Source organism: Crocodylus porosus, unplaced genomic scaffold (genome assembly GCF_001723895.1).
Source record: "Crocodylus porosus isolate Cpor-Errol unplaced genomic scaffold, CroPor_comp1, whole genome shotgun sequence".
NCBI classification, from domain to species: Eukaryota; Metazoa; Chordata; order Crocodylia; family Crocodylidae; genus Crocodylus; species Crocodylus porosus.
This window is the reverse complement of record NW_017728911.1, coordinates 27793099-27819447: the sequence shown is the minus strand read 5'-3', so window position 1 is coordinate 27819447 and position 26349 is coordinate 27793099. Positions and strand designations below refer to the sequence as shown.

Genomic DNA, 26349 nt, shown 5'->3' with positions numbered 1-26349 from the left:
GACCTCGCATTGTCGGCCCATGTTCATCTTGGAGTCAATAATGACTCCAAGATCCCTTTCTGCCTCCGTGCTCTCAAGGAGGGAGTTTCCCAACTTATAAGTGTGCTGCTGGTTACTACTGCCCAAGTGCAGCACCTGCACGTGTCAGTATTGAAGCGCATCCTGCTTTTGTTAGCCCACCCCTGCAACCTATCCAGGTCTTGCTGCAGTCTTCCCTCCCTACTAACGTGATCACCTCACCCCAAATTTTGGTATCATCAGAGAATTTAAACAGGTTGCTTTTCACCCCATCGTCCAAATCACTGATAAAGAGATTGAACAGTGTGGGCCCAAGGACCAAGCCCTGGGGGACTCCGCTGCCCGCTTCTCCCCAGGTCAAATATGACCCATCCACCACCACCCTCTGAGTACGACCCTTGAGCCAATCTGCAATCCATCTGACTGCGTAGGCATCAATGCCACAGTTGCCTAGTTTTTTAATGAGGATGGGGTGGGAGACGGTGTTAAAGGCCTTGCTTAAGTCCAGAAAGACTACGTCCAAGGTGACACCTCCATCCAATGCTTTTGTGACCTGATCATAAAATGCAATCAGGTTGGTCTGACATGACCTGCCCCTAATGAAACTGCTGGTTGCCCTTGAGCATCATCCCTGAACAATAGATGACCCCAGAATTTACAAACTGAGTGCAAGACAATTGGCAAGAAGATGAGGGGTTACAAGGAAATAGTGAGACATATATGTAATCAGGTTTGATCTCCCCGCACCAACAACAACCATTGTCATATTTTTGTAGACATCTTGGCAATGGTGAGTTTTAAGGGTGGCAGCTGTGCCTATGTTCACAAGTGTGAGAGACAGCATGGAAGTAGGATGGTGCTTGTTTGACAAACCTAACAAATGGGCAGTGGAAGCTGGCTATGATGAGGTGGGAGCAGACTTCTGGATACTAACAGAGATAATGAGGAGGGTGGGAAAAGGCTGGGAAGGGCTTTGAAAGTGTAGAGGAGTCAACTATGTTTGATGTAATACAGAACAGAGAGCCAACGTGGGGATGAGAAAGTAAGAAGGGGAGGGCTTGGTAGGGGGGAGATTACAAGCTCTTTTGAACTTGTATTGGGCTTGAGCTGAGAGTTAGGCTTTTATGAAGAGATGGGAGAGAGAGGCTGAGATTTTAGTTAGGACAGAAGGAAATGGATATAGAGTAGAGAATCTCACATAGTGACGGTAGTTGGATTTGTATTTGCAGGTAAGATTAGCCAGAGGTAAATGCAGGGGGAGATTTCTAGGAGAGGAACACAGTTGATTGGACCAGAAGCAGCTGACAGGTCACAGGTGTTGCTGGTTTAGAAATGTGGCTTAGGGGAACTTACTGGAGGTTTTCCTGACAGTAGTTCAGTGGAGTGCCAGGGGTGGTTACAGGTCTAGAGATTTGGGGCACCCCAACTGAAAATCATACCTGAAAAGATAGTTCACTGTTGTGTGTGTGGGTTGTAAACTGGCTAGAAGGGGACAAAGCTAAAGACAATGTTGCTGGATTGGGATGGGTTTAGTGGGAAGTCATAATGAGCAAGGATAAGTTTGGGTTTGTTTAATGCCTCTTGCAGGAAGTAAAGGGTACAATTCACAGACACTGAGGTGGAGGGAGAGAAGAATGGCAGAGAGGATGGAGAAATAATGAGAAGGGGCTTAGAGATGCGAAAGATCCAGGGAGCAGTAATGGCTGATAGAGGCAGAAATGTTGTTCGGAGACAGGATGCTGTTGGGTGCTTTAAACCACCTGGCAGAAGACAGGGCAGGAGGCCATCGGCCACCCTAACAAAAGCTCCTATTACTAAGTGGCTGATTCATGTTTTCAGTCCCCAGCCTAGCAGAGAAGCTGGAAGCACAGTGCAGGCCCCTGAAAACTCACAGTTCTTAGGCTCCCTTGAGCTGGACAATAAAAGAGGCATGTGCATGCATGCGTATGTGTACACACACACACACACCCAGGGAGATGGTGGGGGGAGTGGATAATGAAAGAGGCCAGGGAGGCAGGGGAGTAGATGACTCAACCTCTGCGCCTTAGGGAAAATACCACCCCACCCTAAGGAATCTCAGGAGCACAGGGACTAAATATTAATGCTCCACCTCAGGCCTTGCAAGCTGGCTGGGCTCCCACCCCAAATGGAGGTGAAAAAGGAAAGGCAGTGAAACTCTTTGCAAATTTTCCAGACCAGCCCTAGCATGAGTCACTTGTCTCCAGACAGCAAGGCAAAGGGCAGTGGCTGCTCTTCTGTGCACTTGGCAATGGAGTTTTTCTTGGATCCGGTGAACCATGGTGAAAGCACCACTGACCCCTCAGGAGGGAACATGTGGCTGATCCTCCCGCCCCACTGGCTTTAGTTTGGAGCTGGCAGACAGCAAGACCTCTGCCCTGATAACGCCTTCATACTTCATTGCTTCCACCCAGACATGGGGCAAAGGCCACTTGTGTCCCTTCATCCATCCCCACGCTTCTGCAGCGCAAAGGCCACCTTGCTTCACCTCCAGTCCCAAACACCTGTGTGCTGTAAAGCAGCCACTGTTGCTCACCCTGGATCTCTGAGACTAGGAGATAGATCTTGGTGGCTGATACCAACAGCCTATTTTTAAGGAGGTATATCGGCATACTTCCAATACAGCTGCATGCAGCTAGTAAGTCTGTTTTAGCGGAAGGGGAGCGGGAGGGAAGGTGTGTGGGGTAGGGGTGGGATTAAGGCCCCTGAGATGAGGGAGGAATGAGGCTAGCACTGCCCAACTAGGGCGGGACACAAGATGGAGCCATGGCTCGTCTGGGGGTGTGGGGGGAGGGTGGCTCCTGCCCCTGTGCGCACCCTGGGAGGGCATGGGAGGCGTGTTCCCCTGGATCTGTGCCAGAGGGGCAGGGTGGGTTGCAGATGCAAGCTGAGGCCACATTGGGCTGTTCCCAGCATGTGCACAGGGTGGGGGAAGAGGAGCTACAGGGGGGCTGCAGCCTCCCCAAATTTTGCTGTAGCCCCCTCCCAGTGCCGCCGCCTGCCCCGAGCGCAGCCCAGGCCCAACCTGCCCCTCCCCCCACATCTGCCAGGAAGAACCCAGCACAGCCCTGGCCTCAGCCACACCTGTAGCCCCCCCACAGATCCGATATCGGACCAGTGTATCAATGCACCTAGCCAAGACCCAGCTAGGCAAAAAAAAGTTTAAATACAACACCAGCATCCAGATGCAGCTGCTGATGTAAGTCACAGTGCCTGTGGGCCAGAAGACTCCAGCTCTCGTGACCTACTCTCAGAGCACAGGTCCAGCTCTTTTCCATTTAACAGCATCTGCCTTGGTGCCTTTCATTACAAGGGATGCCAAGTACCTGAGTTATTTTCACCTCCCACCTCCTTCAGATGTGAAGCTGGACTCATTTAAAACCCCAATAAGTCTAATGGAACTTTCCTTGATGCCCTTAAGACAACTCTGTAATCCCACTGCCAGGCAGGGGCAGCACATCTTTGCTGGCATTGTCCCTTTTATAAAACAGGGGTGGAGGGGGAGAACTTCATCCCCAGCACCTCCCAACACATATCCTGATCTACAAACAGACCCAGATTCAATTTCATTTACAATTTATTGCTTGTGTTTTCCAGATACAGTATAACAGCAGCAGCAGCCACCACCCTTATCCAGCTGGTACATGGGAGGTAGATAAGGTAAAGGCACTAAAAGGATTCTTTCCATGTGGTTAATTCTACTTCAGTTTCATTAAGCTACATTAAGGTGCATTAAATCGTAGTCTCCAGCTGGGAAAAGGAATGTTATGTCATAGTTTCTAAAATCCACTTAAAAGGTTTCCTCTTCCATACCAGGAAGCCTCAGGGAAAGCCTGGCAACCCACCAGCCTGGCTCCCGGGTTTCAGGTTTCCCATCAGCCCCAGCCCTAGAAGGAGAAACACTAGAGGTTGGCTCAGCCTTGCACTATGCCCTCTTGGCACAAGAAGGCAGCCACTCAAGCTAGAAGCCACTTCAGTAGTTTACTAAGTTTTCCACTATATTCAGACTGTAGTCAAACCCTAGCAAAACAGAAAGCAGTTCCAAGGCCCCAGAGAGATGAGGTGCATGCCCAGGAACCTCCCAATAAAGAAATCAGGCCACCATTTAATTTCCAGCAAGGAGACAAATATTAGACCTTTGGAGATCCTTACTGCTCAGACCACCATGCTAGGATTGCTGGTGTTTATGGATGCACTTTCACAGTAAAATGGAGGTTGCTACAGGTCGTACTTTAGCCACCCTGCTGCAAAGCATCCAGCAGCCTCCTGCTTCAAACACTCCCAGGAACAGTCACATTTCCAGCACTTGAGCAATGCCAGGTCGGTAGCTGTGCATACTGGAGTTTGTGGCTCATCCCTAGCCTGAGCAGCACTGAGGCTTCCCTCACACAGGCCCCCTTACCAACATGCCCCTTCTCAGACCTAGAAGACCCCTCTGGAGCGGAATTTGGATTGCACGACCTGAGCAAGGTTTGGCCTTGCACTGTCAGTAGTAAGGCCAGATAGGTGGTGGATTCTGGCATGTGGACCCTTATTCACTAGGAGCGGGATCCAGGCCAACCAACTTATTTTCAATGGTGTCCATGTTATATTATTTGATAGTTCAACTTTGCAGTTCCTACCAGACTGAGCTGGACTTGAACTGATGCCTAGAGATGGTAGGCTCACTACATCCTATCCTTTCACAGAACTGACTTTTACCTAAGCTAGTGGAAATATAGCCCCAGAATATTTCTGATGCCAACATGCCTGAACATGCTAGACACAGACATTTGATTATATAAGCCTCTGATCACTGAATTCTACCCATCCAGTGCCAGCACCATTATTTATGGCTTATATATTAGTTGCCCATGTAACAATTTAACACCACTCTATTCAAGTACAGGAACATATCCCTTCTCAAGCAGCAATCTCTCTGAAGAACAGCGTGCGACAGAAATCCAGAGAGATTTTTTCTTAGTCCTTGCTCCATCTCTTCCTTCTCCCGTCTCCTCTCTTGTGCAATCTGTCACAGCATTAAGCAGTTCCCCACCTGCAAGGATGCCCTGGATGAAGAAAAAGTATAACTAACTCTTCCACAGATTAGCCTTTGAGGCTTTCCTGTTTGAGGAATGATTGTCAAACATACTTATTCTTTAAAGTGCTAACCTAGGAATAAAACCAGGCAGAGAGACTGAGCTGTCAGCTCACAGAGCATGACCACACTGCTCTCCAGTCATTACTTCAGCTTCAGATGAGGCCTTGCTATCGTGAGGATCCCTACCAAGGAGGAGAGGAGGCCACAGAGCCCAATAATTCCTGGGTTGGTTTTGTAGATGCCCAGGCGGTCCAAAGGACTAGAAAGATCACAAAGGTTCTTTGCTGTGTCTAGCAACAAAGGAGGATGCTTCTTCAGTGTGCAACACAGCAGGAGAAGAAATGGTTGTGACCGCCGTTCAGTTTCCAGGCAGATCAGGTCCTGGTCTTGTGTGTCCCAAGGAAAAGAGTTCTCTTTTGCCTTCTCCTTTTCAGCAGCTTGTTCCAGAAGCCAGGAGATCTCATATAAATCCCTGGTCAGATTCATTAGCAGTGAATAGTAATAGCACTTAGTGGCCCAACTCCGCCACTTCCATTTGTATATGTGAGGGAGGAGGCCAACGCTCTTCAGCCACAGGACTGTGTCGCAGATGAAATACAGGGCACGGGTCAGGTTGGAGGCCGTCAAGCAGATGCGGGGTATCGGGTCTGGCAGCTGGATGGTTTGCCTGGCTGCTACTATGGCGTGCACCATGTTGCCCAATCTGAACACTGCAAGAGAACTCAGAGGTTAACACAGCGTGCTAGCTAACGTGCATTTCTAACAGATGCAACCTGTAGGGAGGAGACACTACGTACTGCTCTGGAATACAACTACATCTAGCTGTATTCTCCAAAAACTTACCAAATCCTCTGGGGATTTGTACCTTCACCTGAGGTAACTTTTGAGTTCACAGAAGTGAGAGACCAAAAGTAAAATAAAACACCTACAAGAGATATCGTGCAGTTCTCTTGGTGTACAACAATAATGGCCTACTCCATCCCATGTGCTCTAGTCTTGGCATCTCTACACAGCTCTGCTGATGTCCACCCTGCCAAAGTGATTTAGACCAACTGCTGCTACTTCTGAGCCTTTCCAGATTTATTACTACCAATTACTACCAAGTCCTGTGATGCCAGTGAGATAACAAAGTAGACAGAGGCCCACTAAGCTGATTTCAGCTCTAAACCGAGCAGGTTTTAACTCGGATCTCTCACAGGGAGAGGATACTGTACTAATCATATTTCACCTCTATGTTATTCTGGAAGGCTGAGGATTCACCTTCTGATCACTCTGAAAACTCAGCGTTTCCTCAGCCACATCTTTTTGCAGTTTGTTCCCTCCACACAAAAAATATGGCCTTTCATTGCTGCTTCTCATAAACCAGAAGGGGCTTCCATATGAGGAGAAACTAAAGAAGCTCAGCCTATGCAGTTAAAAAAAAAAGACACGCTCAAGGGGAGACATGATAAGGGTTTACAAAATACTAAATGACAAAGAGAAAGTAGATAGGGATTTTATTATTTACACTCTCATACAATACAAGAACCAGGGGCCACAAAATGGAACTGGTTAGTAAATTTAAAACTATCAAAAGGATGTCATTAAGATGTGGGACTCTCCCACACCAGATGTTGCAGAAGCGGAAGAATTATTTTAACATAATTTGGGTTTGTTAAAATTAGTGTGTCAACAGTTTTCAGTGCCTTCATTTTCTCCCCCTTAAATTTAAACAAACAATGTAAGGGAAGTACATGTGAAAATGTACAGCCAGTACACCATTGCAAGTATTCCAATTAAAATAATTTCTTTCCACATAAAGCTTTGACTTTGTTTGAATAGAACAGTTAAACCACATTAAGTGTGCTGCCTTTAATTTTTGTCCTAATCACATATTTCAGTTTAAATGTGTGTGGCTATTGGGACATAAAATGAACACAGGGGTCCTTTTTTCAGTTTTGTGTACTAAATGCAAGTCAAATAAACACGCTAAATCAGATCCTGCTCTTTTTAGGGCATTGGAACATTTTCCCAGAAAGTTTTCCCAATTCAAATTTTTTTGGAAAACCCACATCTCTGGTGCCTGCACCCCAGTCCCCTACGAGTTGCTGTGAACTGAAGCCAATCACAGAAGATGCTTTCAAACACAGCTCCAGCCTGCTCAGTTTTCAAAACCCAGCTGGGCATAGGGCAGCCACCCTAAAGGACATCCAGGTTTTCTGCTACTCTGTCCTCTGTCGATACAAAACCCAACACCTTCATGCCCTCTGTTTTTCTTGTCAAGAAAGAAACGGAGGACAAAGGCATCCGGATTCTTGTCAAGAAAAAAACAGAAGACATAAAGGCATCGGGTTTCGGATGGAGAGAGGACAACCGGACTGTCCCCTCAGCTGGGTGATGTGCCACAGCAGCCCCCTGCCCCACGGGAGGGGGCCGGACCGGAGCTCCCCTCCCTCCCGGCAGACCGGCTCCTCCAGACCCCCGCGGACTGCAAGGGGCAATCCCCGCCGAGGGTCCGACCTCACCTCCTCCCCGCTCTGCACCGAGGTCCCCCCCGGACGAGGGGAGCGGGGGCGCGGCGGTACTCACGCTTGCGGCCGGAGCTCATGCTGGCCTCCAGCTGGCGGAGGGCGGCCCGCGCGGCCCCGGGGCCGGCCCGGCGCTCCAGCACGTGGCCGAGCAGCATGCAGGCGTACTGTGCGGCCCTGCAAGGCAAGCACACGCGGGGTTGGGGTCAGGGGCGGGGGCGGGGTCAAGCCGGCCGGCGGGGTCCACTCGCACTCACCGGAACAGCCGGTCGCGGCCCTGCGTCTGGTTGGTGAAGAGCACGAAGGCCTCCATGCCGCTGCCACCGGGCCGGAGCGAGGGAGGGAGGGAGCTAGCGCTCCGCCCCGGCGAGGGGAGCCCGGAACCTGCCGCCCAGGCCGTTGCTTCCGCCCGGCCCCGGCGCCGGCGCACCGCCGCGTTGCCATAGCGACCGCCCCGGGCCGGGTGAGCGGGTGTGCCCCTATTCCCTTCCCCTCCCCAACGAGGCTCCTCCGGTCCCGAGGCCTGCCTCCCGGGGGCTTTCCAAGGCCGGGGCTGGCCCGCGGGCCCCGAGCCTCCGTAGGGGAGGGCTAACCCCGCTGTGCTCCCGGCTCGTCTCGGGGTCACCTCAGGTGTGGCTGCAGCAGGACATTCCTCCAGCATCCCGGCATGCACCTCTCCAAGCCCCCCAGACCCAGAGCAGGGGTCCTTTCCGGCCCCTCACCGGGCAGGCCATAAGCATCCTGCCCCTCGACGTGCGCCAGCTCGCGGCACGTCTGGACACGGCCTGAGCGCGAGGTGTATCCTCACCCGTGGCGCGACCCTCCGGGTCCGACTGAACTGGGCAGGTGCTCACCGGAGCTGTATGTCTTACTCTAGGGCAGGCCCAAACCCCGTAAATCTCCAGAGCAAAATCAGACCCTTTATACCTGCGTATTTGGCCAGGTGGTTTTCCGACTGGCAGGAGAAAACCACTTTCTTGGCAGGGGGTGGTACCCTGACCGAAGTAATGCATATTTAGCCTCCCACTTCGGGATTTATTTTTTTTGTTTTAAATTTTCTGTATTCCCAGCCAAATCAAGTCCAAATCCGCAAGTCAGTCCAGAACCATAAGTGGCCATACTACGGACAAACATCTTCCACCACCATCTGAGGCTTCAGATGTTGTTAAAACCTTTGGCGGGCATCCTACTTGCAGGCCCAGACCTGGAGGCTTGGAGTTCGGATGCCCCCAAGTTTTGCTTGCCCTCAGCCATAAGGCCCCAGGAGCAAGCTACGGAGAAGTCTCCCATTTCCATAGAGTGAGCGTAAAGCCAAGGTTAACTGCATCACCTATGTGGGTACTATCCAATTTTACAGCAGCGTGGTTTCCCTGGGTACAACTAGGAAGCCATCGTGGTGATCACGGTATTTCCCCTAGGTGAGCACAGGCTACACTTGATCTGAGCCTTCAAGAGGCCAGGAAGCTAATACATAATTACTCTCCCACTTCTGCTTCTAGTGGGAAGATCTTGGCTATAGGCTGACTTTATGGCAATGGGAGACTTCTTCCTAGCTTGTTCCTGTGGCCATATGGCTAAGGGCAAGTGAAACTCAGAGGCATCTGAACCCCAAGTGTCTGGGCTTGGGCCTGCATGTAGGATGCTCGCCAAAGGATTTGAAAGCATCTGAAGCCCCAGGTGGGGGTGAAGGATGCTTGCAGCTAGTAGGGCCACATACAGTTCTTGAGTGACTCACAGATTTGGAATTGATTTGGCTGATATGACTTGGGATACAAATAATTTTCCTTAAAAAAGGAAAAAAAGGGTGGAAGGTACCTCCCTGTCACCACCAGGGATGTGAGCTGTGAAAGCCAGCCTGGCTGGTAACAGGGAAGAGAAGTGAGGCCTACAGATCAGGAATGGACAGGAAGTTGTAAAGAGTTTTTTATCTAGATGCTAAAATCTGTTTCTTCCATTACCTTATGAACATATTCATTGCAGGGTTGTGCAGTCCTCGCCACTTGCTGTGGTTACTGTGTGGATCCTCTGTTCTGTACAGTACATCTAAGAAGGCACAAAGATGCCCGTGTACATCCGGAAGCATCCTCTCGAGATCCCTCTGCCGTCTGAAAAGGACTGGATTAAAGACGATGAGGAGGAAAATTTCTTCTTGCAAGATCCTGATCAAACACTTGACCAGTTGCCTCAGCCCTTCCGGATGATCAATAAAATGGTGAATCTGGTGTTTGACCAGGCCTTGGAAATCATTGAGCAAAGAGAGGCACTCCGAGAAGCACAGAAACTGAAGGTGCAGCCCACGCAGTACATGCCCACAGGTGACTTCAAGGTACAGAAACTCTTCACAGTGCAGGGAGCTCTTGGCTCTGCAGTGGTATTGTCAAGCAGTGTGTTGATTTTCTGCGTCCTTTCCTGTCTGGTTCAAATTTGTGGGAGCCCACCAGCATTTCCCTCTCTCTCAAGCCTTGTTCTGTAAAGCTATAGATCCTAAGATGTTTTGGCAGGTTGTTCTTCAGAGTCTGTCACCACACCGCCCTGAAACAGGGCAGGCAGCTGTTAAACTATATCAAACCCACTCACAACCTCTCTGCCTCAGGGTGACCCCACCCTTGCTTACCATGGAGAGGTTGATGAGTCAGCTGGAATAATGCGGACAAACTCAACTGTGATTTAAAATTATACCTTAGAAATGGTTTAGAACAGAATAGCTGCATGGTGTGTAGGGACTTTGTGGGCTTGCTGACCAGACTGCCAAGTCTACAGTGTTTACATTCTTGCTGTAGGCAAATGTGGGAAGCTCTAGAGGAGAGGGAGGACGTGTGTACAAATATCCTGTAATCCCACATTTTTCGGCAGACTTGCTGAACATTCAGGGCTGACTGAGTTTCTCTTGCTCGGGGCAGACTCTTGCCATAGCTTCACTTGACTCTAGTCATCTCAAGAGCATAGAGATGCTAAGCACCCCCTCACACAGCTGTGTTAGGGAAGGACTGAGTGCTGTTCAAAGGTGCCTCCAGATTGAAGGTTTCTGTTTATTTCCAACCCCCTTAGGGACAGGGAGGCTTCATGTGTTGTCCTTCACCTTTGACATGGGGGGGATCTCTGGTATGTGCAGGCTCACATGCAATTTTTTTGCTCCATGTACTGCAAATCATTCTGACTTGATCTGGGATCTGGAGCCTTCACTGGAGACTGCCACATGTTGCTAATGAATCCCTCTGTCAGGATAGTGGCTGCATATGTCTATTATGGTTCCTTCTCTTTGTTTTTCCTCTCCACAGGTGGCAGGAAGAGCCAACTGCTTGGCAGCATCTGGAAAAAACATCTTTGTTGGGATTTCCACAGGACTCGCAGCCTTCAGCGCAGCTGACTGTAGGCGGGTCTGTGCCTGGGAGGCAGCCAAGCTAGAGATTTGTGCCATCCGTGCCTCAGACCTCGGGAATGAGAACCACGTCCTCATTGCTTTGGATGACATGGGTCCGTGCCACACAGGCTTCTCAGAGTCCTTTCCAGAGGGAGGGATTAGGTACCATAAAGAGATGGGTGTCACAGGGTGGGAAACAAGCATCCATTACATAAAAAGGGCTAAAATAGGAAGGAAATACATGTGACCAATAAATATAATAGAGGGTCCAGCTGCCATGGAGATCAGATGGTTAGAGTGAGGATGGCCTTATAACTTTGTGGCAGAGGCTGGGCGTACAGGGCAGCAGAGCTCTCAGTGCCTCTCATTATTCTCTAGTAGGATCCTGGGCCGTTCAAGGAGCAGTGTTGCTGAGCCTCAAAGGAGACCCTTTTCTATGGAGGTCAACATGAGGCACTATGGGGGTCAAGAAAGATCTGTTCACTTCCTGTGGAATCTGCTGGCCTCACTGTGTAGTGACCACCTGTCCTGTTTTACCATGGATGGTTCCAGATCTCAGGGCTGTGTCCCAGGGTCTATGCATAGTTTTTGAAGTGAGATTTTTGTTCCATATTTGAAAGAAATATCCTTGGGTCAGTTGGTTCCTCACCACTACTTCCTCAGAATGTCTCCTCAGTACCAGGCAGCATCTCCCTCCACAGAGGGAGCAGTGTGGTGTTGCCTGGTATTGTATCAACCTGGTTATACTGGTTCCAGTTCTTGAGGTAGCTGTAACATTCCTCCAGAGTGGCAAGCCATCATCATGTGTCAAGGCTATTTAGCTCTACCTCTCAGAAGGACCAGTTAGCTTGCCTGTGGCACTGTACTGAGGTGAGTACACTAACTAGTGGTACAGTGAGGTCTGTGGAGCATTGTCAGCATAGCCTGGGTTTTCTTCCCCCTAGTTGGCCACTGTACTTCACTGAGCCATCCAGGGATGTAACAACCCTAGGAAGGCTTTTTAACCTCTGATGATTGAGTCCAGTCTAAAAGCAATGTCCTTCAGTTTTCTTTCCTTTAGAAGGGAGCTGGATCTGGGTGGATCCCTTTGGTGCATGCTGCATCCCTGCAGGGCTCTCCAAACTAAACTTGTCCATTCCCAACCAGAGATGGGAGTGGTGTGAAATGCCATCTGCTAGGAGTTACTAGCAAAGCTACTGAGTCCCCAAATTCCCTGGTATTTCAGTCACTTGTGATTATCTGCTTTCAACCCCGTTGAGGAAAAGTGTGTCATAATGATTGGAGATCCTCCTGTTTCTCCTCTCCCACTTGAAGACCCTTCCTTCTGGGAGGAGGGCTGGATACAGGTCTCTTTGAGGGGAAGAAGGTGCAGATGAGTCTCTTGAGAACCACAGATGATGCCTAAGGCTACCAACTCCTTGAATAAGCTGTCACTGCAGTTTTATCAAGACCTGAAATTACCCCCCACCCCATTCCCTCTCCTTCCATCCCCTTCTTACCTTTGTTTATCTTTTCCAGGATTTGCCCATCTCTTTTATTTTTCCAAGGACAGCTTCCTTCTCATTAAAGTCCTAAATGAAGTGGTAAGTCATTGGTTTTGGCTATGACACTTGAGGAAAAGCTACTGTGGAATAAGTGATTATCCTTCAAGAAATACTGACCGTACTTCAGCAGCCAAACCTTCCCTGATGTCTGTGGTCCTTTGTTTGGCAGGAAGATATCAGCAAGCGAAGCACTTGTGAGGAGGTGGAGCTCTCCCGTGGGGGCAGTTATGCAGGTGTCCTGCTGCAAGGCAAGTCTCAGGGATTGCAGTTTGTCAGACACTGGGTGCTAGGCTTCCTCTCCCCTGATTCAGATGGGAGAACAGCTCAGAGATGCTCTTCACAAACTTGCTACAGCAAGCAACCCTCACCAGAGTGCAGGGATTTCCTAATTGCAGTGTTCTCTCTTCAGTGCACCAAAGCCTGAGGGAGCTCATGTGAATAGGCTCCCCCTCCTCAACAGGCTCTCCATACCCTACCACAGGGCTCTACTGGAACCTGGAGGGCCACAGCTTAGAGAAACAAAGCATGTAACATCCTACGGCAGGGGTGTCAAAGATACAGCTTGAGGCTGAATCTGGCCCGTGGTGCTGCCTGTGGGTCTTGCCTGAGGGCCACAGAGTGACCTACAGACAGCATGCAGGGTGTGCCAGATGGCTCCGCACTGCAGTATACTAGAGCAGCAGAGCTCTGTGGCGGCAGCTCTGGGGGTTGTGCAGCACAGCCCTGGAGTGGTCAAAGCAGAACCAGGCCACGTGTGACACCCACTCCAACCACTCCAGGACATGTGCAGGATGCAGAATACAACGTCAATCTATGGCTCTGGTCTGGCCTGTGGACTGACCCTGCACCACTCATCCGGCCTGTGGGGCTGGATGAGTTTGACACCTCTGTCCTGCAGGGAGCCAGCAGGAGCCATATAACAGTTTTCCCCAGGGATCTCAGTTCTTTTATGTTGCTTATTCGCTATATTTTGGGGCTGTGCAGAGATACAAGCCAGACATGGATGCAGGGCATGTGGAGATGGGCTGGTGTTTCTGATACCAATGATGACAACACAGGACCTTGGTGGAAGGTCTGAGGCCATGAGGAGGATGAGTGGGTCATTGAGATATGGAGGCTTCAGGGAGGAAAGATGGAGAATAATTTTTTATGCAAGATGAATCCAAACCCTGCTGTCAAGTGTGTATGACAGCAGAGGCCTCTTGCCTAAGAGACCTTTCCTCCTCCTTTCCAGTTGCTCAATGCAGTTTCCCAATGCAGGCAGCACAGAAGCTTGGCTGGAGATCTACCGATTGCCTAAGGATTCCTGGGAGAGAGAGGCAGAAAATGCCCCAGGGGCTGCAGCTGCAGCAGCTCCAGCTGTCCAGGAAAGGATGTTCAGCCAGGCTTCAGAAATGGTACAAAACATTTTTTGTCTCACTAAAATACCTTTTTGTTTGCCCTTTTGCATCCATCACTCTCCTCAGCCCTCATCTCCGCAGACACAATGACGGCATGTTTCAGGCTGAACGGGTTTGTCAGTAGCAGGAAAGAACATGTGCTTGGCGGTTGCCAGTGCTTCCCATCCCATGTTTCACAATCCCGTTTTGATACTGAGATGTTCCTATTACCCATTAGACAAGTTTTCCGGGGGAGTTCATCAGCATTCCATGCCCTCCCCACCCTGGAATTGCTACCTCCTTTTCTCATGAGGGTGGTGCTAGCTGGGGTCCCCCCCAGTGCAGGAGGTATTCACGAAGGCCTTTTTCCTCTTTAAGGCCCCTTTGAACTACAGGAGCAGCCTAGAAAAGCATTAGCATAGGCCTGATATCTCCAAAGTGTGAGACAGTAACATTGATTGTCCAGTCTGGGGCACTCTCATTCAGGTTTATTTTCCTGTTCTTTGCCAAAGAAAAGGCCAGCCTGTGTCAGCCTCTCAGGCTTAGGCAGCAGGATCACCTTGGCCAGTCCATGTGGAGTAACCACAGTCTCCTTCTGTTTACTTGGCAGAAAAGTCTGGAATTGCAGAGAGAAGGTTCCGCAGAGATGGTAATAATAACGAGTGAGACTGTCCTATGCTGCCCAGAGGGCTTGTAGATAAGGAGTTGGAGGTTGAAACCCTGGACCTCTCTGTCAGGGAAGAGCAGTGGGAACCTGGGCCACCCTTTTTGTCCTGAGTCTCTGGTCGATCCATCCCAGTGTTTGCCTGGGTTAATTCAGATTAGTGCCGGGAGTTTAATGGGAACGGCCGTTCAGCACTATCCCCTTGGCCAGCTCCTTTCTCCTCAACCCAGAGATGGCTCAATCCTAAAGTCAATGAATGCCCAAGTGTTCCCCCTGTGCTGCCCCCTGTGCTCATGTTGAGAACCCAGGCTCCCTCCCCTTCTGTCTTGCATGCAACTGGCTGCTCAGTCTGACCACTCCCTACAGAGCCAAGTCTATGAACAATGCCAGGGCAGAGGGTAGGAAGAGGATGCTGGTCCCCAGTTCAGGGTAAATGTCTGACTCCCCATTCCTCTCAGCCAAGCATAGAGGGGATCTCCCGCTATTACAGGTCCTTTAGAGCCCAACCTAGTCCTTGCCTTCAGCAGCACCCTCTAAAATTCTTATCCTGCCCCTCTATCTCTGGAGCCTTCATCCTTTATGTGGTGCTCCCAGGGTTGTGCTGTACTCAGGGGCATTTGGGGACAGACATCTAGTGGTAGTGACTTCTTTAAAAGGTGGAGCATGGAGAAGAGCAGGTGCTGAAGGAGGAGCTGAGGTCTGAGAGCCAGAGGAAGCAGGTTGCCATGCAGCTATGCATATTTTCCTCCCAGTGTTTCTGTTCAAAACCATGGCCTTTGCGTCCCTCAGGCTGCAGGAGTATGGCCCTTGTAATATCACTATGACACTAGCTGGCTGAATAGAGGATCTCCATGAGCAGTGTACTGGGTGCTAAGCCCTGCAAACCCTTCCTGCAGGGAAGCATCTGGTTCCCAGGAGAACAGTAGGGCAGGGGGTCAGCTGTAACAGTTTGCCTAGTGTTAGTTTGAGGCAGCACAGGCTGCAGACAGGCCCCTGGAAGTACCCATGCTGAGGGCAGTCTTCCTCTCCCATTGCAGGAGACATGCATGTCTACAAGCAAGTTAGGTGCCAGGCTGAGTCACCCCATGCTGCTGCTGAAGATCAGGCCACCCAAACCCCTCTCAGGTCAGCATTGTTCTCTGTGCTTTGCTTTGGGCCACTTCCTTTTGGTGGGGAAGTGGGAATTTCCTTGAGTCGGATGAAGTAACAATGCCTCTGTGTCTGTGTAGCTGTATAACAGTGAAGGAGAGTTACAGTAAAGTCCTTACTGCCTCCTCCCTTGCTCTGGTCTGGAGATCATTACAGACCCTGGAGTGGGAATAGCTGCTTAGTTAGACACAGTAATAATTCATCACCTTTGTGATTTAACAGTGATTATTTATATAGCACTGCTGTCTGAAGGTCCCATCCCTGACCCAGCACTATGGCAATGGGTTCTGCACATAGATGCATGTTGGGCTGTGCATCTTTTCTCATGCTCACTCACTGACCTCTGTGGCCTTTCTTCCCCTCTGCTTTGTTACTGAGTCAGCTTGGTTGTCCATGTGCCTGCCCAATCTCAGCTGCACAGGAGCAGAGAGAGGGGTATGGTAGAAGAGCGCAGAGGATGGCAGACCTAAGGGGGTGAGATAGCAGGTAGCCACCTTTGAACTGGGAAAGGAGCTGGCTCCTGGCAGTGAATGTAGAACTTATGGTGGTTACCGGCTTTATCCTGGCTCTCAAATAATTGAGAACAGCCCCAGGCCTCCTGTGTGCTTTGGTGTGCTCCTCTCCCTTGCCCCAGTAAGAACATGCAGTGACCCAAAGCTGAGTCTTTTGTGGGGAGAAGGTCTAAGGAGGACCTGAAGGGAGTAGTCCCTGTGCCAAGACACTGGTAGGGAAATGCAAGGGGCTAGCAGTGTAGTGCTGCTGTGCTCTGAGTGTTTTCAGGTGAGCCCCTACCTTTAGCCAATCAGAAAAAGGAATGAGAACATGGAAAATAGCATAAAAACATGAAATCTATATTGAAACATCCAGGTGACAGGAGATGTTTCCACCCATAGGCAGAAGAATAGGGTCTAGCCTCCTACATCCATGAGAAAGCAATCACACTTACAAGGGGTGATGATTAGATATACCCCAGAGTTTCCCAGGTCCCTGTCGATTCTGCTCCTTCTAGGCCTGTCACTCTGCTTTATGACCTCAATCCAGGAAGCATATTTAAAAGTCCACTGGATGCCTTAATGAAAATTGATGATGGCAGTGTACTTGGTTTGGGACACAATCACATGATTAAGGACTGCCAATTGGAGCAGCAGGATGCAATCTTTCACAGCACCTTCAAAACATACCTGGAGAGAGACAGTGAATCTGACAGCAAGGAGGAGACTCCCAGGTGAGGAGAGGGGAAGAACCATGAAGGCCCCTGCACCCATTCTTGGCACATCTAACATTTCAGCCATAAGTAATCCTAGGAGTTTCCATTCTATATTGCCACCTCTGGGGCACTTCTTCACTCAAGCTTTTAACTAGGGGTCTGTAGCTGCTGCTCAGATCACATCAGGCTCCTTATGCCTCTTATAGCATCTTTGCTGACCAGAGATGTGAGACATTTTGAAGGTTGAGAATGGAGAATGAGAATCCAAAATATTTGGGCGCCACTGCTCTAAATCGTGGCCTGCAAATTTAGCTCCCTAGTCCCCAGGCATGAGGGCCCAGCCACCACCACTCCTGGTCACAGTAGGTTGCTGCCTGTTTATCAGCATAATTCCATTGCTTACACCAATGATCTCTTTCTTTTCCAGACACACTATGTTTCATTTTATCTTGCCTGGTCGGATATTGCAGATGGGACCTGAAATCAAATTACAGCCAGGTACCTGAAATGGGTGGAACATATTGTTAACCCATGGAGCTTCAAACTGATTCAGGAATTGCTAGGACTAAGAACAGCATCTGCAAGGACAAGAGTTAGGGTGAAAATGCAAGGGCCTATCATTCCTTTTGTCTCAGGCCTAGGCAAATGACCAGCTGGGGTTCATAAGAATTCCCTCCTTTCTCTGTGTTATATTATTACAAAAGGAAGGATTCCTCTTCTCCTCTGAAGTATCTGATATAGACCACCACTGGAGACACAATGCTGAACTAATTGGATACTTGGCTGCTGTTGATATGGCAGCTGCTGAGGGTCTCAGCATAAGTGGCATAAAGTATGACTCTGATCCAGCCACTTACAGGATGTGCCGGGGGGAGATACTAGTACTTACTCCCTTGGGGCTTTTTCTTTGGATTCAGCAGTGAATCTCTCTGTCCGTCCGTTAGTCTGGTGTTCATGGGATTTGCTACATCAGCAGTCTGTATTACTTGAAGAGCTGCGTCTTCCCACTGTCCTGGTTCTTCTTGGTGATGGGGATGAAAAGTGTAACAGGTGCCAGCAAAGCTATCTTTTTCTCAGAACAGGCACAATCCTCAGTGTTCCTAGAGTACTCAGATGTTTCCCAGGGCACTTTGTCAGGGAAGCATCTGTGGACATCAAGGAATACTCTGAGTGTGGGGATGGAAGGGAGACAAACAAGCATGAGGAGAGATGAGAGAGGATGGAGTGGGGCAGTGGTGAATGGGGGGAGAGGCCCCACAATCCAGTGTCTCTGCTGCTATGCGATTCTGCTTTGAACTCCTTGGTCCTGCTGGTTTGTCTGCTGTGGGATTCTGGAATATAGCAAAGCAAATATCCTCCCTCATACTTAACTGCTTGCTGCTGGTCAAGCAAGTCAGCATGTGGCATCAGCATTGTTTCACACTGCATGGCCCAGACTGCCAGGAAGCTTGGCTCAGACTAGGAATTAGCTGCTCTGAACCAGCTGGCACTGGGGTTATATCTGTAGGAGGTGGGTCAAGGGACAGTATTTTTATACCACTCCACTGCAAAGCCTTTTCCATTCTTGGTGGCTGTGGTCCAGCAGGGCTGCCTGGGTCATTTCTTATACTCAGAGTTGCTGTGTGTTTGGGAGCAGGGGGATATAACCTGTCATCACAGGCAGGGCAAGGAAAAAAATCATGGGAAGAAGAGATTTTACTCTAGTTCTGGCCTTGCCTGAACAGACTTCAAGAAACATGGAATCCAGACAAGCCTTCTTCAGTGAAAAGCCCTGGACCAGCTGCTGCTCAGGGCTGGGGCTGATTACACAGATGGCTGCAATGTAGCTTAGATCCCTTCTGCTGCTCCCTTCAGGTTTAAGGAAGACCGACTTTAGCTTTCTTTTCTTCCCCTTTTCCAGAGGTCCCAGCTGGTATCAGTGTGCACTGGAGTGGAAGCCACAATCTCTGTCTGTATTTACTGACCCGGCCCCTAAAGGAGAAAGCAGGTAAGAAGACAAAACCCCACTCCAGCCCTGATGGCCAAACTGCTGCTGTAGATTTCAAAGAAGAATGACCTCCAAGTTTCCCTGGCAGGGAATCTCCCAATCTTTCTCAGCATCATCCTGTGCTTTCACAGAAGATCCCTGCCTGTGATCTGACCTTTCCCAGTGTTGGTTCTGGGATTTCCGTACATCTCTTTGTGGCAGGGGGCTAAGTGCTTGTCTTCATGGTGGTTTGCTCCCTGGCATCTTGGGTTCTGAGTCATTCATTCTCACAGAGACCTATAAGCAGCAGCGGAATCAAGCTAGGTCAGATTTAGATGAGGGGATTTCTACCACACTGCAGGGAGGCTCAAGGGCCATTTTAAGTCTCCTGATGCAGGAGGAGACTCATTCTCCATGACCAGCAGGGAAATGGGGAGGAGAGGAGCAGGCCCTTTATCTGATGTGTGCCCTTCTGGTCCAAGGGGGCAGTTGGATAGTGAGGGCTCCAGGCTGCTCAAGGGGCTCCCAGAGAGGCAGTGTTGCAGTGTGACTTCTTGAATGGCACCCACTGTGCTCAGGGGCTCATGGAGTGGGGGTTCTGCGTCTTCCTGGAAATAAGGCTTTCTCCAGTCACCACCTTCCCTCTAGATACTGAACTGAAACCTGATGCTGTCTGGCCATGTGCAGCTCTGATCACATGCTCAGCCGTCAGCTCCTGTTCTTCTTACTTGGCTTTGGCATGCGAAGATTCAACAATAACTGTCTGGAACAACCGTCTAGGTGAGCTGTCTTGTGGATGGGAGCCAGTGGGACGCTGGCCGGGGCAGGGGCTCCCCAAAGGTGTGCGAGTGGCAGGTCATGGATATGGCTCCAAGAATGCCTTCTGAAGGACTTCCAGGTTCAACAGTTTCCTGGTATGGGTGGTCAAAACCTCCCATGTGGCCTTAGCTGAGTAATGGACTGTATTGTGCTGCACATCTTGAGCTGTTTCATTTGGGACTAAACTATCTTCCAGGGTACCCACAAAGTTCGTGTGCATTTGTTGGGTGTGAACTGCAACATCTGGGTTGATTCCCCGCCTCAGCCTAATGTCCACAGAATGCTCCCTCAGGTTGACATCACACGCCAGAACATCTCTGGGGTTGTTGTAATGTCACCATGTTGTGGGATTAACATGTTGGATGACACTGGGGGCTGAGTCATCTGCCGTGATACAGAGACTGTCCCAGACAAGAATCAGAGGTAGTAATCTCCGTGGTGGCACCTGTGTAGGCCACAGCTGAGAAGGTAGCAGCTGTTTCATACTGAACTGTAGCTAGGAGGAATGGCCTTGGCCCAGCTCATAGGAGTGGGGCTATTTACATTGCCAGCCCCTGTGTTAACAAGCTGCATATTGTTACTAGTCATGTGATGCTTGTTTCTCCCCAGGAAGCCCCCTAGGTGTAACTGCCCTCCCTGAGGGATGCCTGATCCGCAGCATCCACTTCCTGCCGTGTCTTGCTGCCCCCAAGGACCAGGGGCTCTGCCCTAGCGGAGACCCTGCCCACCCCAAAGTGCAGCTCCTAGCATTGTGTGTGGATGGATCTCTCCACCTGGTGGCAGCATCATGGACTGGACAATCCAACACAGTGCTTCTGGCAGGCAGGTGAGGTGGGCCCCCCCTTGTTCCCTTGACAGCTGTGCAAAGGCCAGATATCCTGTGTCATCTGAACAATGTGCAGTTCCCAGTAAGTTCCTCTCACCTGGAGGGGGAGACTCCTTCAACTACCTGCAGGAATGTGCTGTTATCGGTGACAGACAATCAGTTAGAGCAGCCATGGTCCCAGTGCCAGCATGAGGCCAGACTGGGGGCATTTCCTCATCGTCACAGGCAGTGACACAGGCTTATGGAGCCACTAGCATGGCTGTCTTCTGGGCTGGTTTGATCTAGAGCTGATTCCCACCCAGCTGTGCTCTCCCCAGTACTTTCTCTCCCCTCTCTTTCCCAAAAGAACTTGCAACTGGAAGCAGGGGTGGAGTTTCCTGCACTCTCTGCCAGAGTCCTGGGCTGTTGGCCACCTGCCAGTCTGAGGTTGGGGAGCAGTGCCAGTTTCATGGTTCTGTTACTGCTCTCCTTAGTGGGCAGGTATACTCACAAGGGGCTGCACTTCTGCACCCAGCCACGGCAGAGGCATCCAGGCACAGACTGTAGGAGGGTTCAAATGCAGTCTGTGCTTTGTTGGTAACAGTAGCATGGCATGAGCCCCATGTGTGCCCCTATGCCATGTCCTACTGCTGCTGCTGTCACTGTGCCTATTAAAATGCTGAGTCTACATCAGAAGCTCACACTTATTTTACAGGCCAGAGGATCCAGGTCAGACCATCAACACAGTGGCACCCCTTCTCACCTTCAGTGGCACAGTGAGTTTGCAAGCCCCTGCCAAGGTCCTCTGAAGAGTGTGAATGTATAATAGGGCCTGGAGTCAGAGCCATGGTTAGGCTAATATGCAGAGAGGAGTGAGCTGAGCAACTAGACCTGTGGTACCTGGGACTGAGATGAGAGGGATGACCACAACAGAACAGTCTCACTGCTGGAAGATCCCTGGTGCTGAGAGGCTTCAAGGGAAAACACAACCCCAGACAGTTATAAACTAGAGCCAGAGACTGGAGTTGTGTAACCAGCAGAGATGGACAGATGCTTGGAAATAGGCAAAGCAGCCTTGAGAGTTCAGTCCTTAGGAAAATAATGGGTGAAAAACACCTAGCTAGAGTTAGCCATTAGTCAGCAGGCACTGAGCAACCTGGTTCCAGGCTGCTCTGTCACCCACCTCTATTTTGACCAGTAGCACTCCTCTTGTTCCAGACTTGGCCTCCCCCACATCTCACTGCTGATATGCATAGTTTCATCTGTCCTTACTGTGAGTGGTGGGACTCTCACTTCCATGACTGGCCTAATATGAGGAGCCTGCCAGCTCCAGTCAGCCATCTTGTGCACTGTTTTAAGTGTCCCTTTGGTATTTCAGGTGCTGGTGTTCTCCCGGGATGGCACAGTGTCCCTGATAGACACAGCCATGCTGCAGACCATTTGCCACTTGGTTACCCCACCCTCTTACACAGTAGCATCCCCCTGGCAGCCAGTGTTTGCCTTGGATACTGAGAACCAGCACCTACTCCTCCAAGGTAGGGAGTGAGACACACAAGGGCACAGGTGCGGGCAGTTAACTTGGTGGATGTGGGAATGGAAAGGGGACTCTTGGTCTCTATTGCTTGTCAAGCTGGTGGTTCCTCAGGAGGAGAAAGGATCTGCTCAGCTTTCTTGCAGCAAATCCTGAAGTCATGCAGCCATCCTGGAGCCTTGAGGTTGGTCAGTGTTTGTGTGTGATGTCTGTGTGCTATTGTCTCTGCATGCAGAGAGTGGTGTGGGCAGTCCCTGCTTGCTCTACTGGAGTGCACAAAGGACTTAAAGCCTCACTGCTGGGCTCTAATCAAAGTGAGTGGCTCAGAAGTCTGGCTGCTTCCTTCTTTGCCTGCAGTCTGTCCTTGGGCACACAGGAGAGGGGTTAGGTGGAGATGGCAACCCCAGACTGGAGTTTGGAACTGACTGAGTGCTTGTATCCTTCCCAGATGGCTGGTGCGGGGGTTCTCAGCCTTACTCAGAGCGCAGGCCACCGGCTACTTAGGAGGGTGTTTCATATACCCTCCCCTCCATGCCCACCACTTGTTCCTCTTCCCTACCTGTTTGCCACTCCCTGCTGCAGCTCTCTCCCACTTTGGCACCTACAGCAATTGCCTACTGATAGAGCCCTCCTCAGAAAGACCTGCTGTATTAGTAGTTTCTCCAGAGAGATGTAGCAGCAGGGAACAAGGAGTGCTCTGGGCTCAACCAGCCCTGTACTAGCCTCTAACACATGCTCTGGAGCTCCACTGCTATAAGATCTGTGCTGACAGATTTCTCACCAAGCCCTGGCCATGCATGTTTCTCTGACTTAGTGGCCTGCTGGGAACTGAAGCCTGTTTTTCAGTTGTGATGGTGTTGGCACAAAGCAGACTCATCTGAGGCTGTTCTCATCTCTCCTGTTTGAATAACTTTTTCAGAGCAGCTGTCAGGACAGGGTAATTTGCCCAATGCAGTTGTGGCAGCCTTTCTCATTGTCCCATGCATAGTAAGGCTGCAGAATATGCCTCACAGGGAGGTAACCCTCCTTGCCCTCTCATCTCTGCTTTCCAGGGCAAGAGCAGCAGCAGGCAGATGCTGTGTCACAGGCCAAAGACAGTCAAAGCACCATCTTCCTCTTTGACTTCAATTCCCACCCGCTCAGGGATGTTTTCCCAAAGAAACTGGAGTCTCCCCCGGAATCCCTGCAGCACCTGCCATGGGACAAGAGATGTGACATTTTCCTGCGCAACAGGTGAGGTCTTCTGACTGGGAAGTCTGGAAAGTTAGAAGCTGGGGCTTTGCCTGTACTCGCATTAGGGCAGTTCCTTGTGCCACCTCAGGATGGAAGTGCTGCTCCAGCTATGGCTAGGATGAGCTTGGATCTGTAAATGATTCCCTTTCCTCCCACTCATAGTCCCATGGCTATATTTCATTTAACACACGTAGTGGGAGCTATTACCTTCTGGACCACACACAGCATAACCTGTGCCTGGCAAGTGGACTTGCCTTGTGCTGTCACTAGGTGGCATTGTAGTATCTCTTATTGTTGTTCCTTGAGCTGTTACTTTGGGAAACCTATGGTCTGATCCAAGGAAACCTTCCAGTGATGCAGTGGGCCCATAGCTTGGGAGTTTGAAGTACAGCAGGTGGCTGTGGGAAGGGCCTCATAGACTGCTTATTACCTAACAGTGTTCCCCAACTCTCCTCTGCTTCCAGCGCTGAATCAGGGCTCTGGCTGGCTGGCTGTAGACAGAGAGGTGCTCATCTCATATCACTGCCTGTGTTCCTCTCTTGAAAGTTCACAGAACTTCCCCGAGAATGAGATTCTCATATCATCCTTATACTATAAAAATGGGGGAGGCAGGAACACCTCCACCCCCTCAGATTCCTCTCTTATTCAGAGCTTATGCCACCAATCTCAGTTTAGAGGGATGCGATTCTGGATAAACACACACTGGGCCTTTCTCTATGCATCTGAAAAGTCCCTGCTGGGCATGCGCGCAATAATTTGACTGTATGCGCTGTGCACACAGCTGTGTGAGGACAACTGTAGAGGCTGTAGCTCATTTTCTAGCCCATAAGAGCCCAGATGTTTGTGTGCCCTAAATGGTCTGTGAACGTTCTCTGCATGGTGATATACATCTTTGAACATGTGTGTTTTGGAAGCGGGTATTTCATTCACACAGATCTATTCTAAACTGATTCTGTGGAGCCACACAAAGCTAACTATGTCCCGGTCAGCTGGGGAATGGGGTTTGAGGTGGTGACAGGGGCCACGCTAATGGCTGGGTTCTTCTCTGCGTTAGACAAGAGCACTTGCTGGGGCTCAGCCAGCAGATGCCGGGATGCTGGAGCCGGTTGCAGAAGTACGCGGCCACCCTTCAGAAGGAGAGACAGAAGAAGTGATTTGCAAGGGAGTAGCTATGGTCAGCCTTCCAATGTGTAAACAGCAACTTTTCATTGTAACTCATCATAGCCTCCATCTTGAGGCAGCTCAATGCACAGATTGGCTCCTGGCCTCCTGCCACACCTGCTGCTCAGCCTGCACCAGCAGCTCCTCACCCCTTGTCTATAGCCATGGCACAACCAGGCATGAGCAGTGTTGTTGGGCCAGAATCATAGCAGAGGGGTCTCTTCTCAAAGCCAGCCAGCAGGTCAAGCAGTTGAACTGGAGGATTTGATGAGTGACTGAGATTCACAGGGTTCTGGAAGATTGGCTCAGCAGCAGCACGTTGTTACCAGCAGCTCAGTTGTTATTAAACCCTGTCAACAAAGCCGTCTGTGATTGCATCTGCGTCTGGTGTATCACACATTTGGCTCTCAAATGCAGCTCTGCTTTTGTACCACAGCCACTTTGGAACTCCCCAGCAGGTCTCACCACCCTACAAGCCTGCTCACTGGAGCAGGTACAAGATGGGAACCACAGAGAGTCCAGACATTCTTCAAGCTTCTTTGACCCAGGATGGGCAAACCAAGGTTAATGCTAATGCCACTGCTAGCCCTAGCCTCCAGCTGCTTTTCCCAGCCATCCGGCAGCACTGCCTAGCACTAGTCTCACCGGGTTCAAGGTTGAGTTTGATCTTGTATCAGCTTTGAGGTTGGTTAGAGCTCCCATCTTGTTTCCTTACAGCCATTCTGGCCCCACTGGATAAGCAGGAGGCTGCACAAGGCCTTCATGTCTGGATTCCTTCTCCTGTCATGTTGTCATGTCAAGAAAAGAAGTTTTCCTCACCCTACAGGGCTTCTTCTGTGATGCCGTAGGTAGGGAATAAATCGTTGGACTTGAGTCTTTTGGGTGCTTGAGATGGGCAATGACCTCCTGGCTTGTCCAGCAATTCAGACTCCCCTTCCAGGAGCCAGTGGAGATGCTGGTTAGTGACAAGCACCTGAACCTGGGTACTGCCCTTGTTGACTAGCTGACCATATTCCTAGCTCTGCTTTCTGTTCTCAGATCGTCAACTCCATGCTGGCTGTCACTGGCCGTGATTGGGGTTGGCCTGTGCCTCTGATCAGCACTTCTGCCTGGACCCAGCAAGGGCTCACTGGACATCAGTAAAGAGAAGAGGTCACTCAGGATAGGGGAGACTGGCAGGAGATTCCTATCAGGTACATGGAGTGGGCAGTGCTGGAAAGTTTTGCTCAGCCTGCTGGTTGTTTTGCTGTGGGAGAGGCTGAGAAGAGCCCAGTGTTCATCAGCTGACTGTAAGCAGCAGAGAAAGCTTAAGAGGATGTCTTTTGAATTTGACCCCAGTTTGCTTTCCTTGTGCACATAAAACTCCTGTTGCCTTCCATGGACTTTGGATCAGGCCTTAGTTGTAAGGCTGTATTTTCTAGGTGTTAGCCAGCAGGGCTGAACAGGAAGGTCAGGGGGCATGTGTACCAAGCACTGATTGCACCCACACAGTGGAAGCCACCCTTTGTGAAAGGCAGCACTGCATGATTTCTTCACCATTGGACACTGCTGCCCCAGTCACCCTTGGTGCAGGGCTGCTTGTGGGGGCCTGTGCAGACTCCAGCAGGTTTTGACTTTGCACAGGAAATCTGTCCCTTTGCAGGCAGCCGGTGTACCTGGAGTGGGGATGACAGCTTCCTCCAGGCAAGGAGGTGGCAGTGACGCTTCACAGTCCATAGCTTTAGATCCTAAATTCTTCTCTTTCATTTTGCCTAGTAAATTCAAGTGGGGGAGCTATGCTTTGCTTGAGTAAGGACCGCTTCATTTTGCCTGGCACTGACAGAACTTGTGGTCCAGTTTAACCCTTGGCAGACAACAGTGCTGCAAAATGCTAAACATGGACCTCTGCCAATACAGCTCCTCTTGGG

The 26349-nt window shown here is 50.4% G+C and overlaps 2 protein-coding genes across 5 annotated transcripts; one reads left to right on the top strand and one right to left on the bottom strand.

Annotated features, from left to right (window-relative positions):
• Window positions 1-3595: 3595 nt before the first annotated feature.
• PEX11A (peroxisomal biogenesis factor 11 alpha) lies at window positions 3596-8086 on the bottom strand. 2 transcript variants are annotated; one of them, XM_019533727.1, is made up of 3 exons: window positions 7881-8001; window positions 7685-7800; window positions 3596-5826 (listed from the first exon to the last, which is right to left on the bottom strand). In XM_019533727.1, exons 1-3 carry the CDS (start codon window positions 7934-7936, stop codon window positions 5258-5260), a joined length of 741 nt encoding a protein of 246 aa, XP_019389272.1. In that variant the 5' UTR covers window positions 7937-8001; the 3' UTR covers window positions 3596-5257. The 2 variants fall into 2 exon arrangements, with proteins under 2 accessions (XP_019389272.1, XP_019389271.1); XM_019533726.1 differs by lacking the exon at window positions 7685-7800 and having other exon boundaries at window positions 7881-8086.
• On the top strand, window positions 7996-25315 carry WDR93 (WD repeat domain 93). 3 transcript variants are annotated; one of them, XM_019533716.1, is made up of 17 exons: window positions 8004-8086; window positions 9604-9949; window positions 10902-11097; window positions 12503-12567; window positions 12698-12776; window positions 13789-13925; window positions 14518-14556; window positions 15609-15696; window positions 16762-16945; window positions 17355-17425; window positions 18828-18914; window positions 19542-19673; window positions 20322-20538; window positions 21233-21293; window positions 21896-22052; window positions 23101-23281; window positions 24336-25315. In XM_019533716.1, exons 2-17 carry the CDS (start codon window positions 9683-9685, stop codon window positions 24433-24435), a joined length of 2061 nt encoding a protein of 686 aa, XP_019389261.1. In that variant the 5' UTR covers window positions 8004-8086; window positions 9604-9682; the 3' UTR covers window positions 24436-25315. The 3 variants fall into 3 exon arrangements, with proteins under 3 accessions (XP_019389263.1, XP_019389261.1, XP_019389262.1); XM_019533717.1 differs by having other exon boundaries at window positions 8074-8094; XM_019533718.1 differs by lacking the exons at window positions 16762-16945; window positions 17355-17425; window positions 18828-18914; ... (4 more) ...; window positions 23101-23281; window positions 24336-25315 and having other exon boundaries at window positions 7996-8086; window positions 13763-13925; window positions 15609-15662.
• The last annotated feature ends 1034 nt before the right edge of the window (window positions 25316-26349 follow it).

Coding starts and splice junctions, on each gene's coding strand:
- PEX11A (XM_019533726.1), bottom strand. CDS start 8,067: ATGGCAACGCGGCGGTGCGCCGGCGCCGGGGCCGGGCGGAAGCAACGG. Junction 5,827..7,880: donor GGCCGCGACCGGCTGTTCCG/GTGAGTGCGAGT, acceptor GTTCTCTTGCAG/TGTTCAGATTGGGCAACATG.
- WDR93 (XM_019533716.1), top strand. CDS start 9,683: ATGCCCGTGTACATCCGGAAGCATCCTCTCGAGATCCCTCTGCCGTCT. Junction 13,926..14,517: donor TCAGCCAGGCTTCAGAAATG/GTACAAAACATT, acceptor TTTACTTGGCAG/AAAAGTCTGGAATTGCAGAG. Junction 20,539..21,232: donor ACAGTGCTTCTGGCAGGCAG/GTGAGGTGGGCC, acceptor CTTATTTTACAG/GCCAGAGGATCCAGGTCAGA.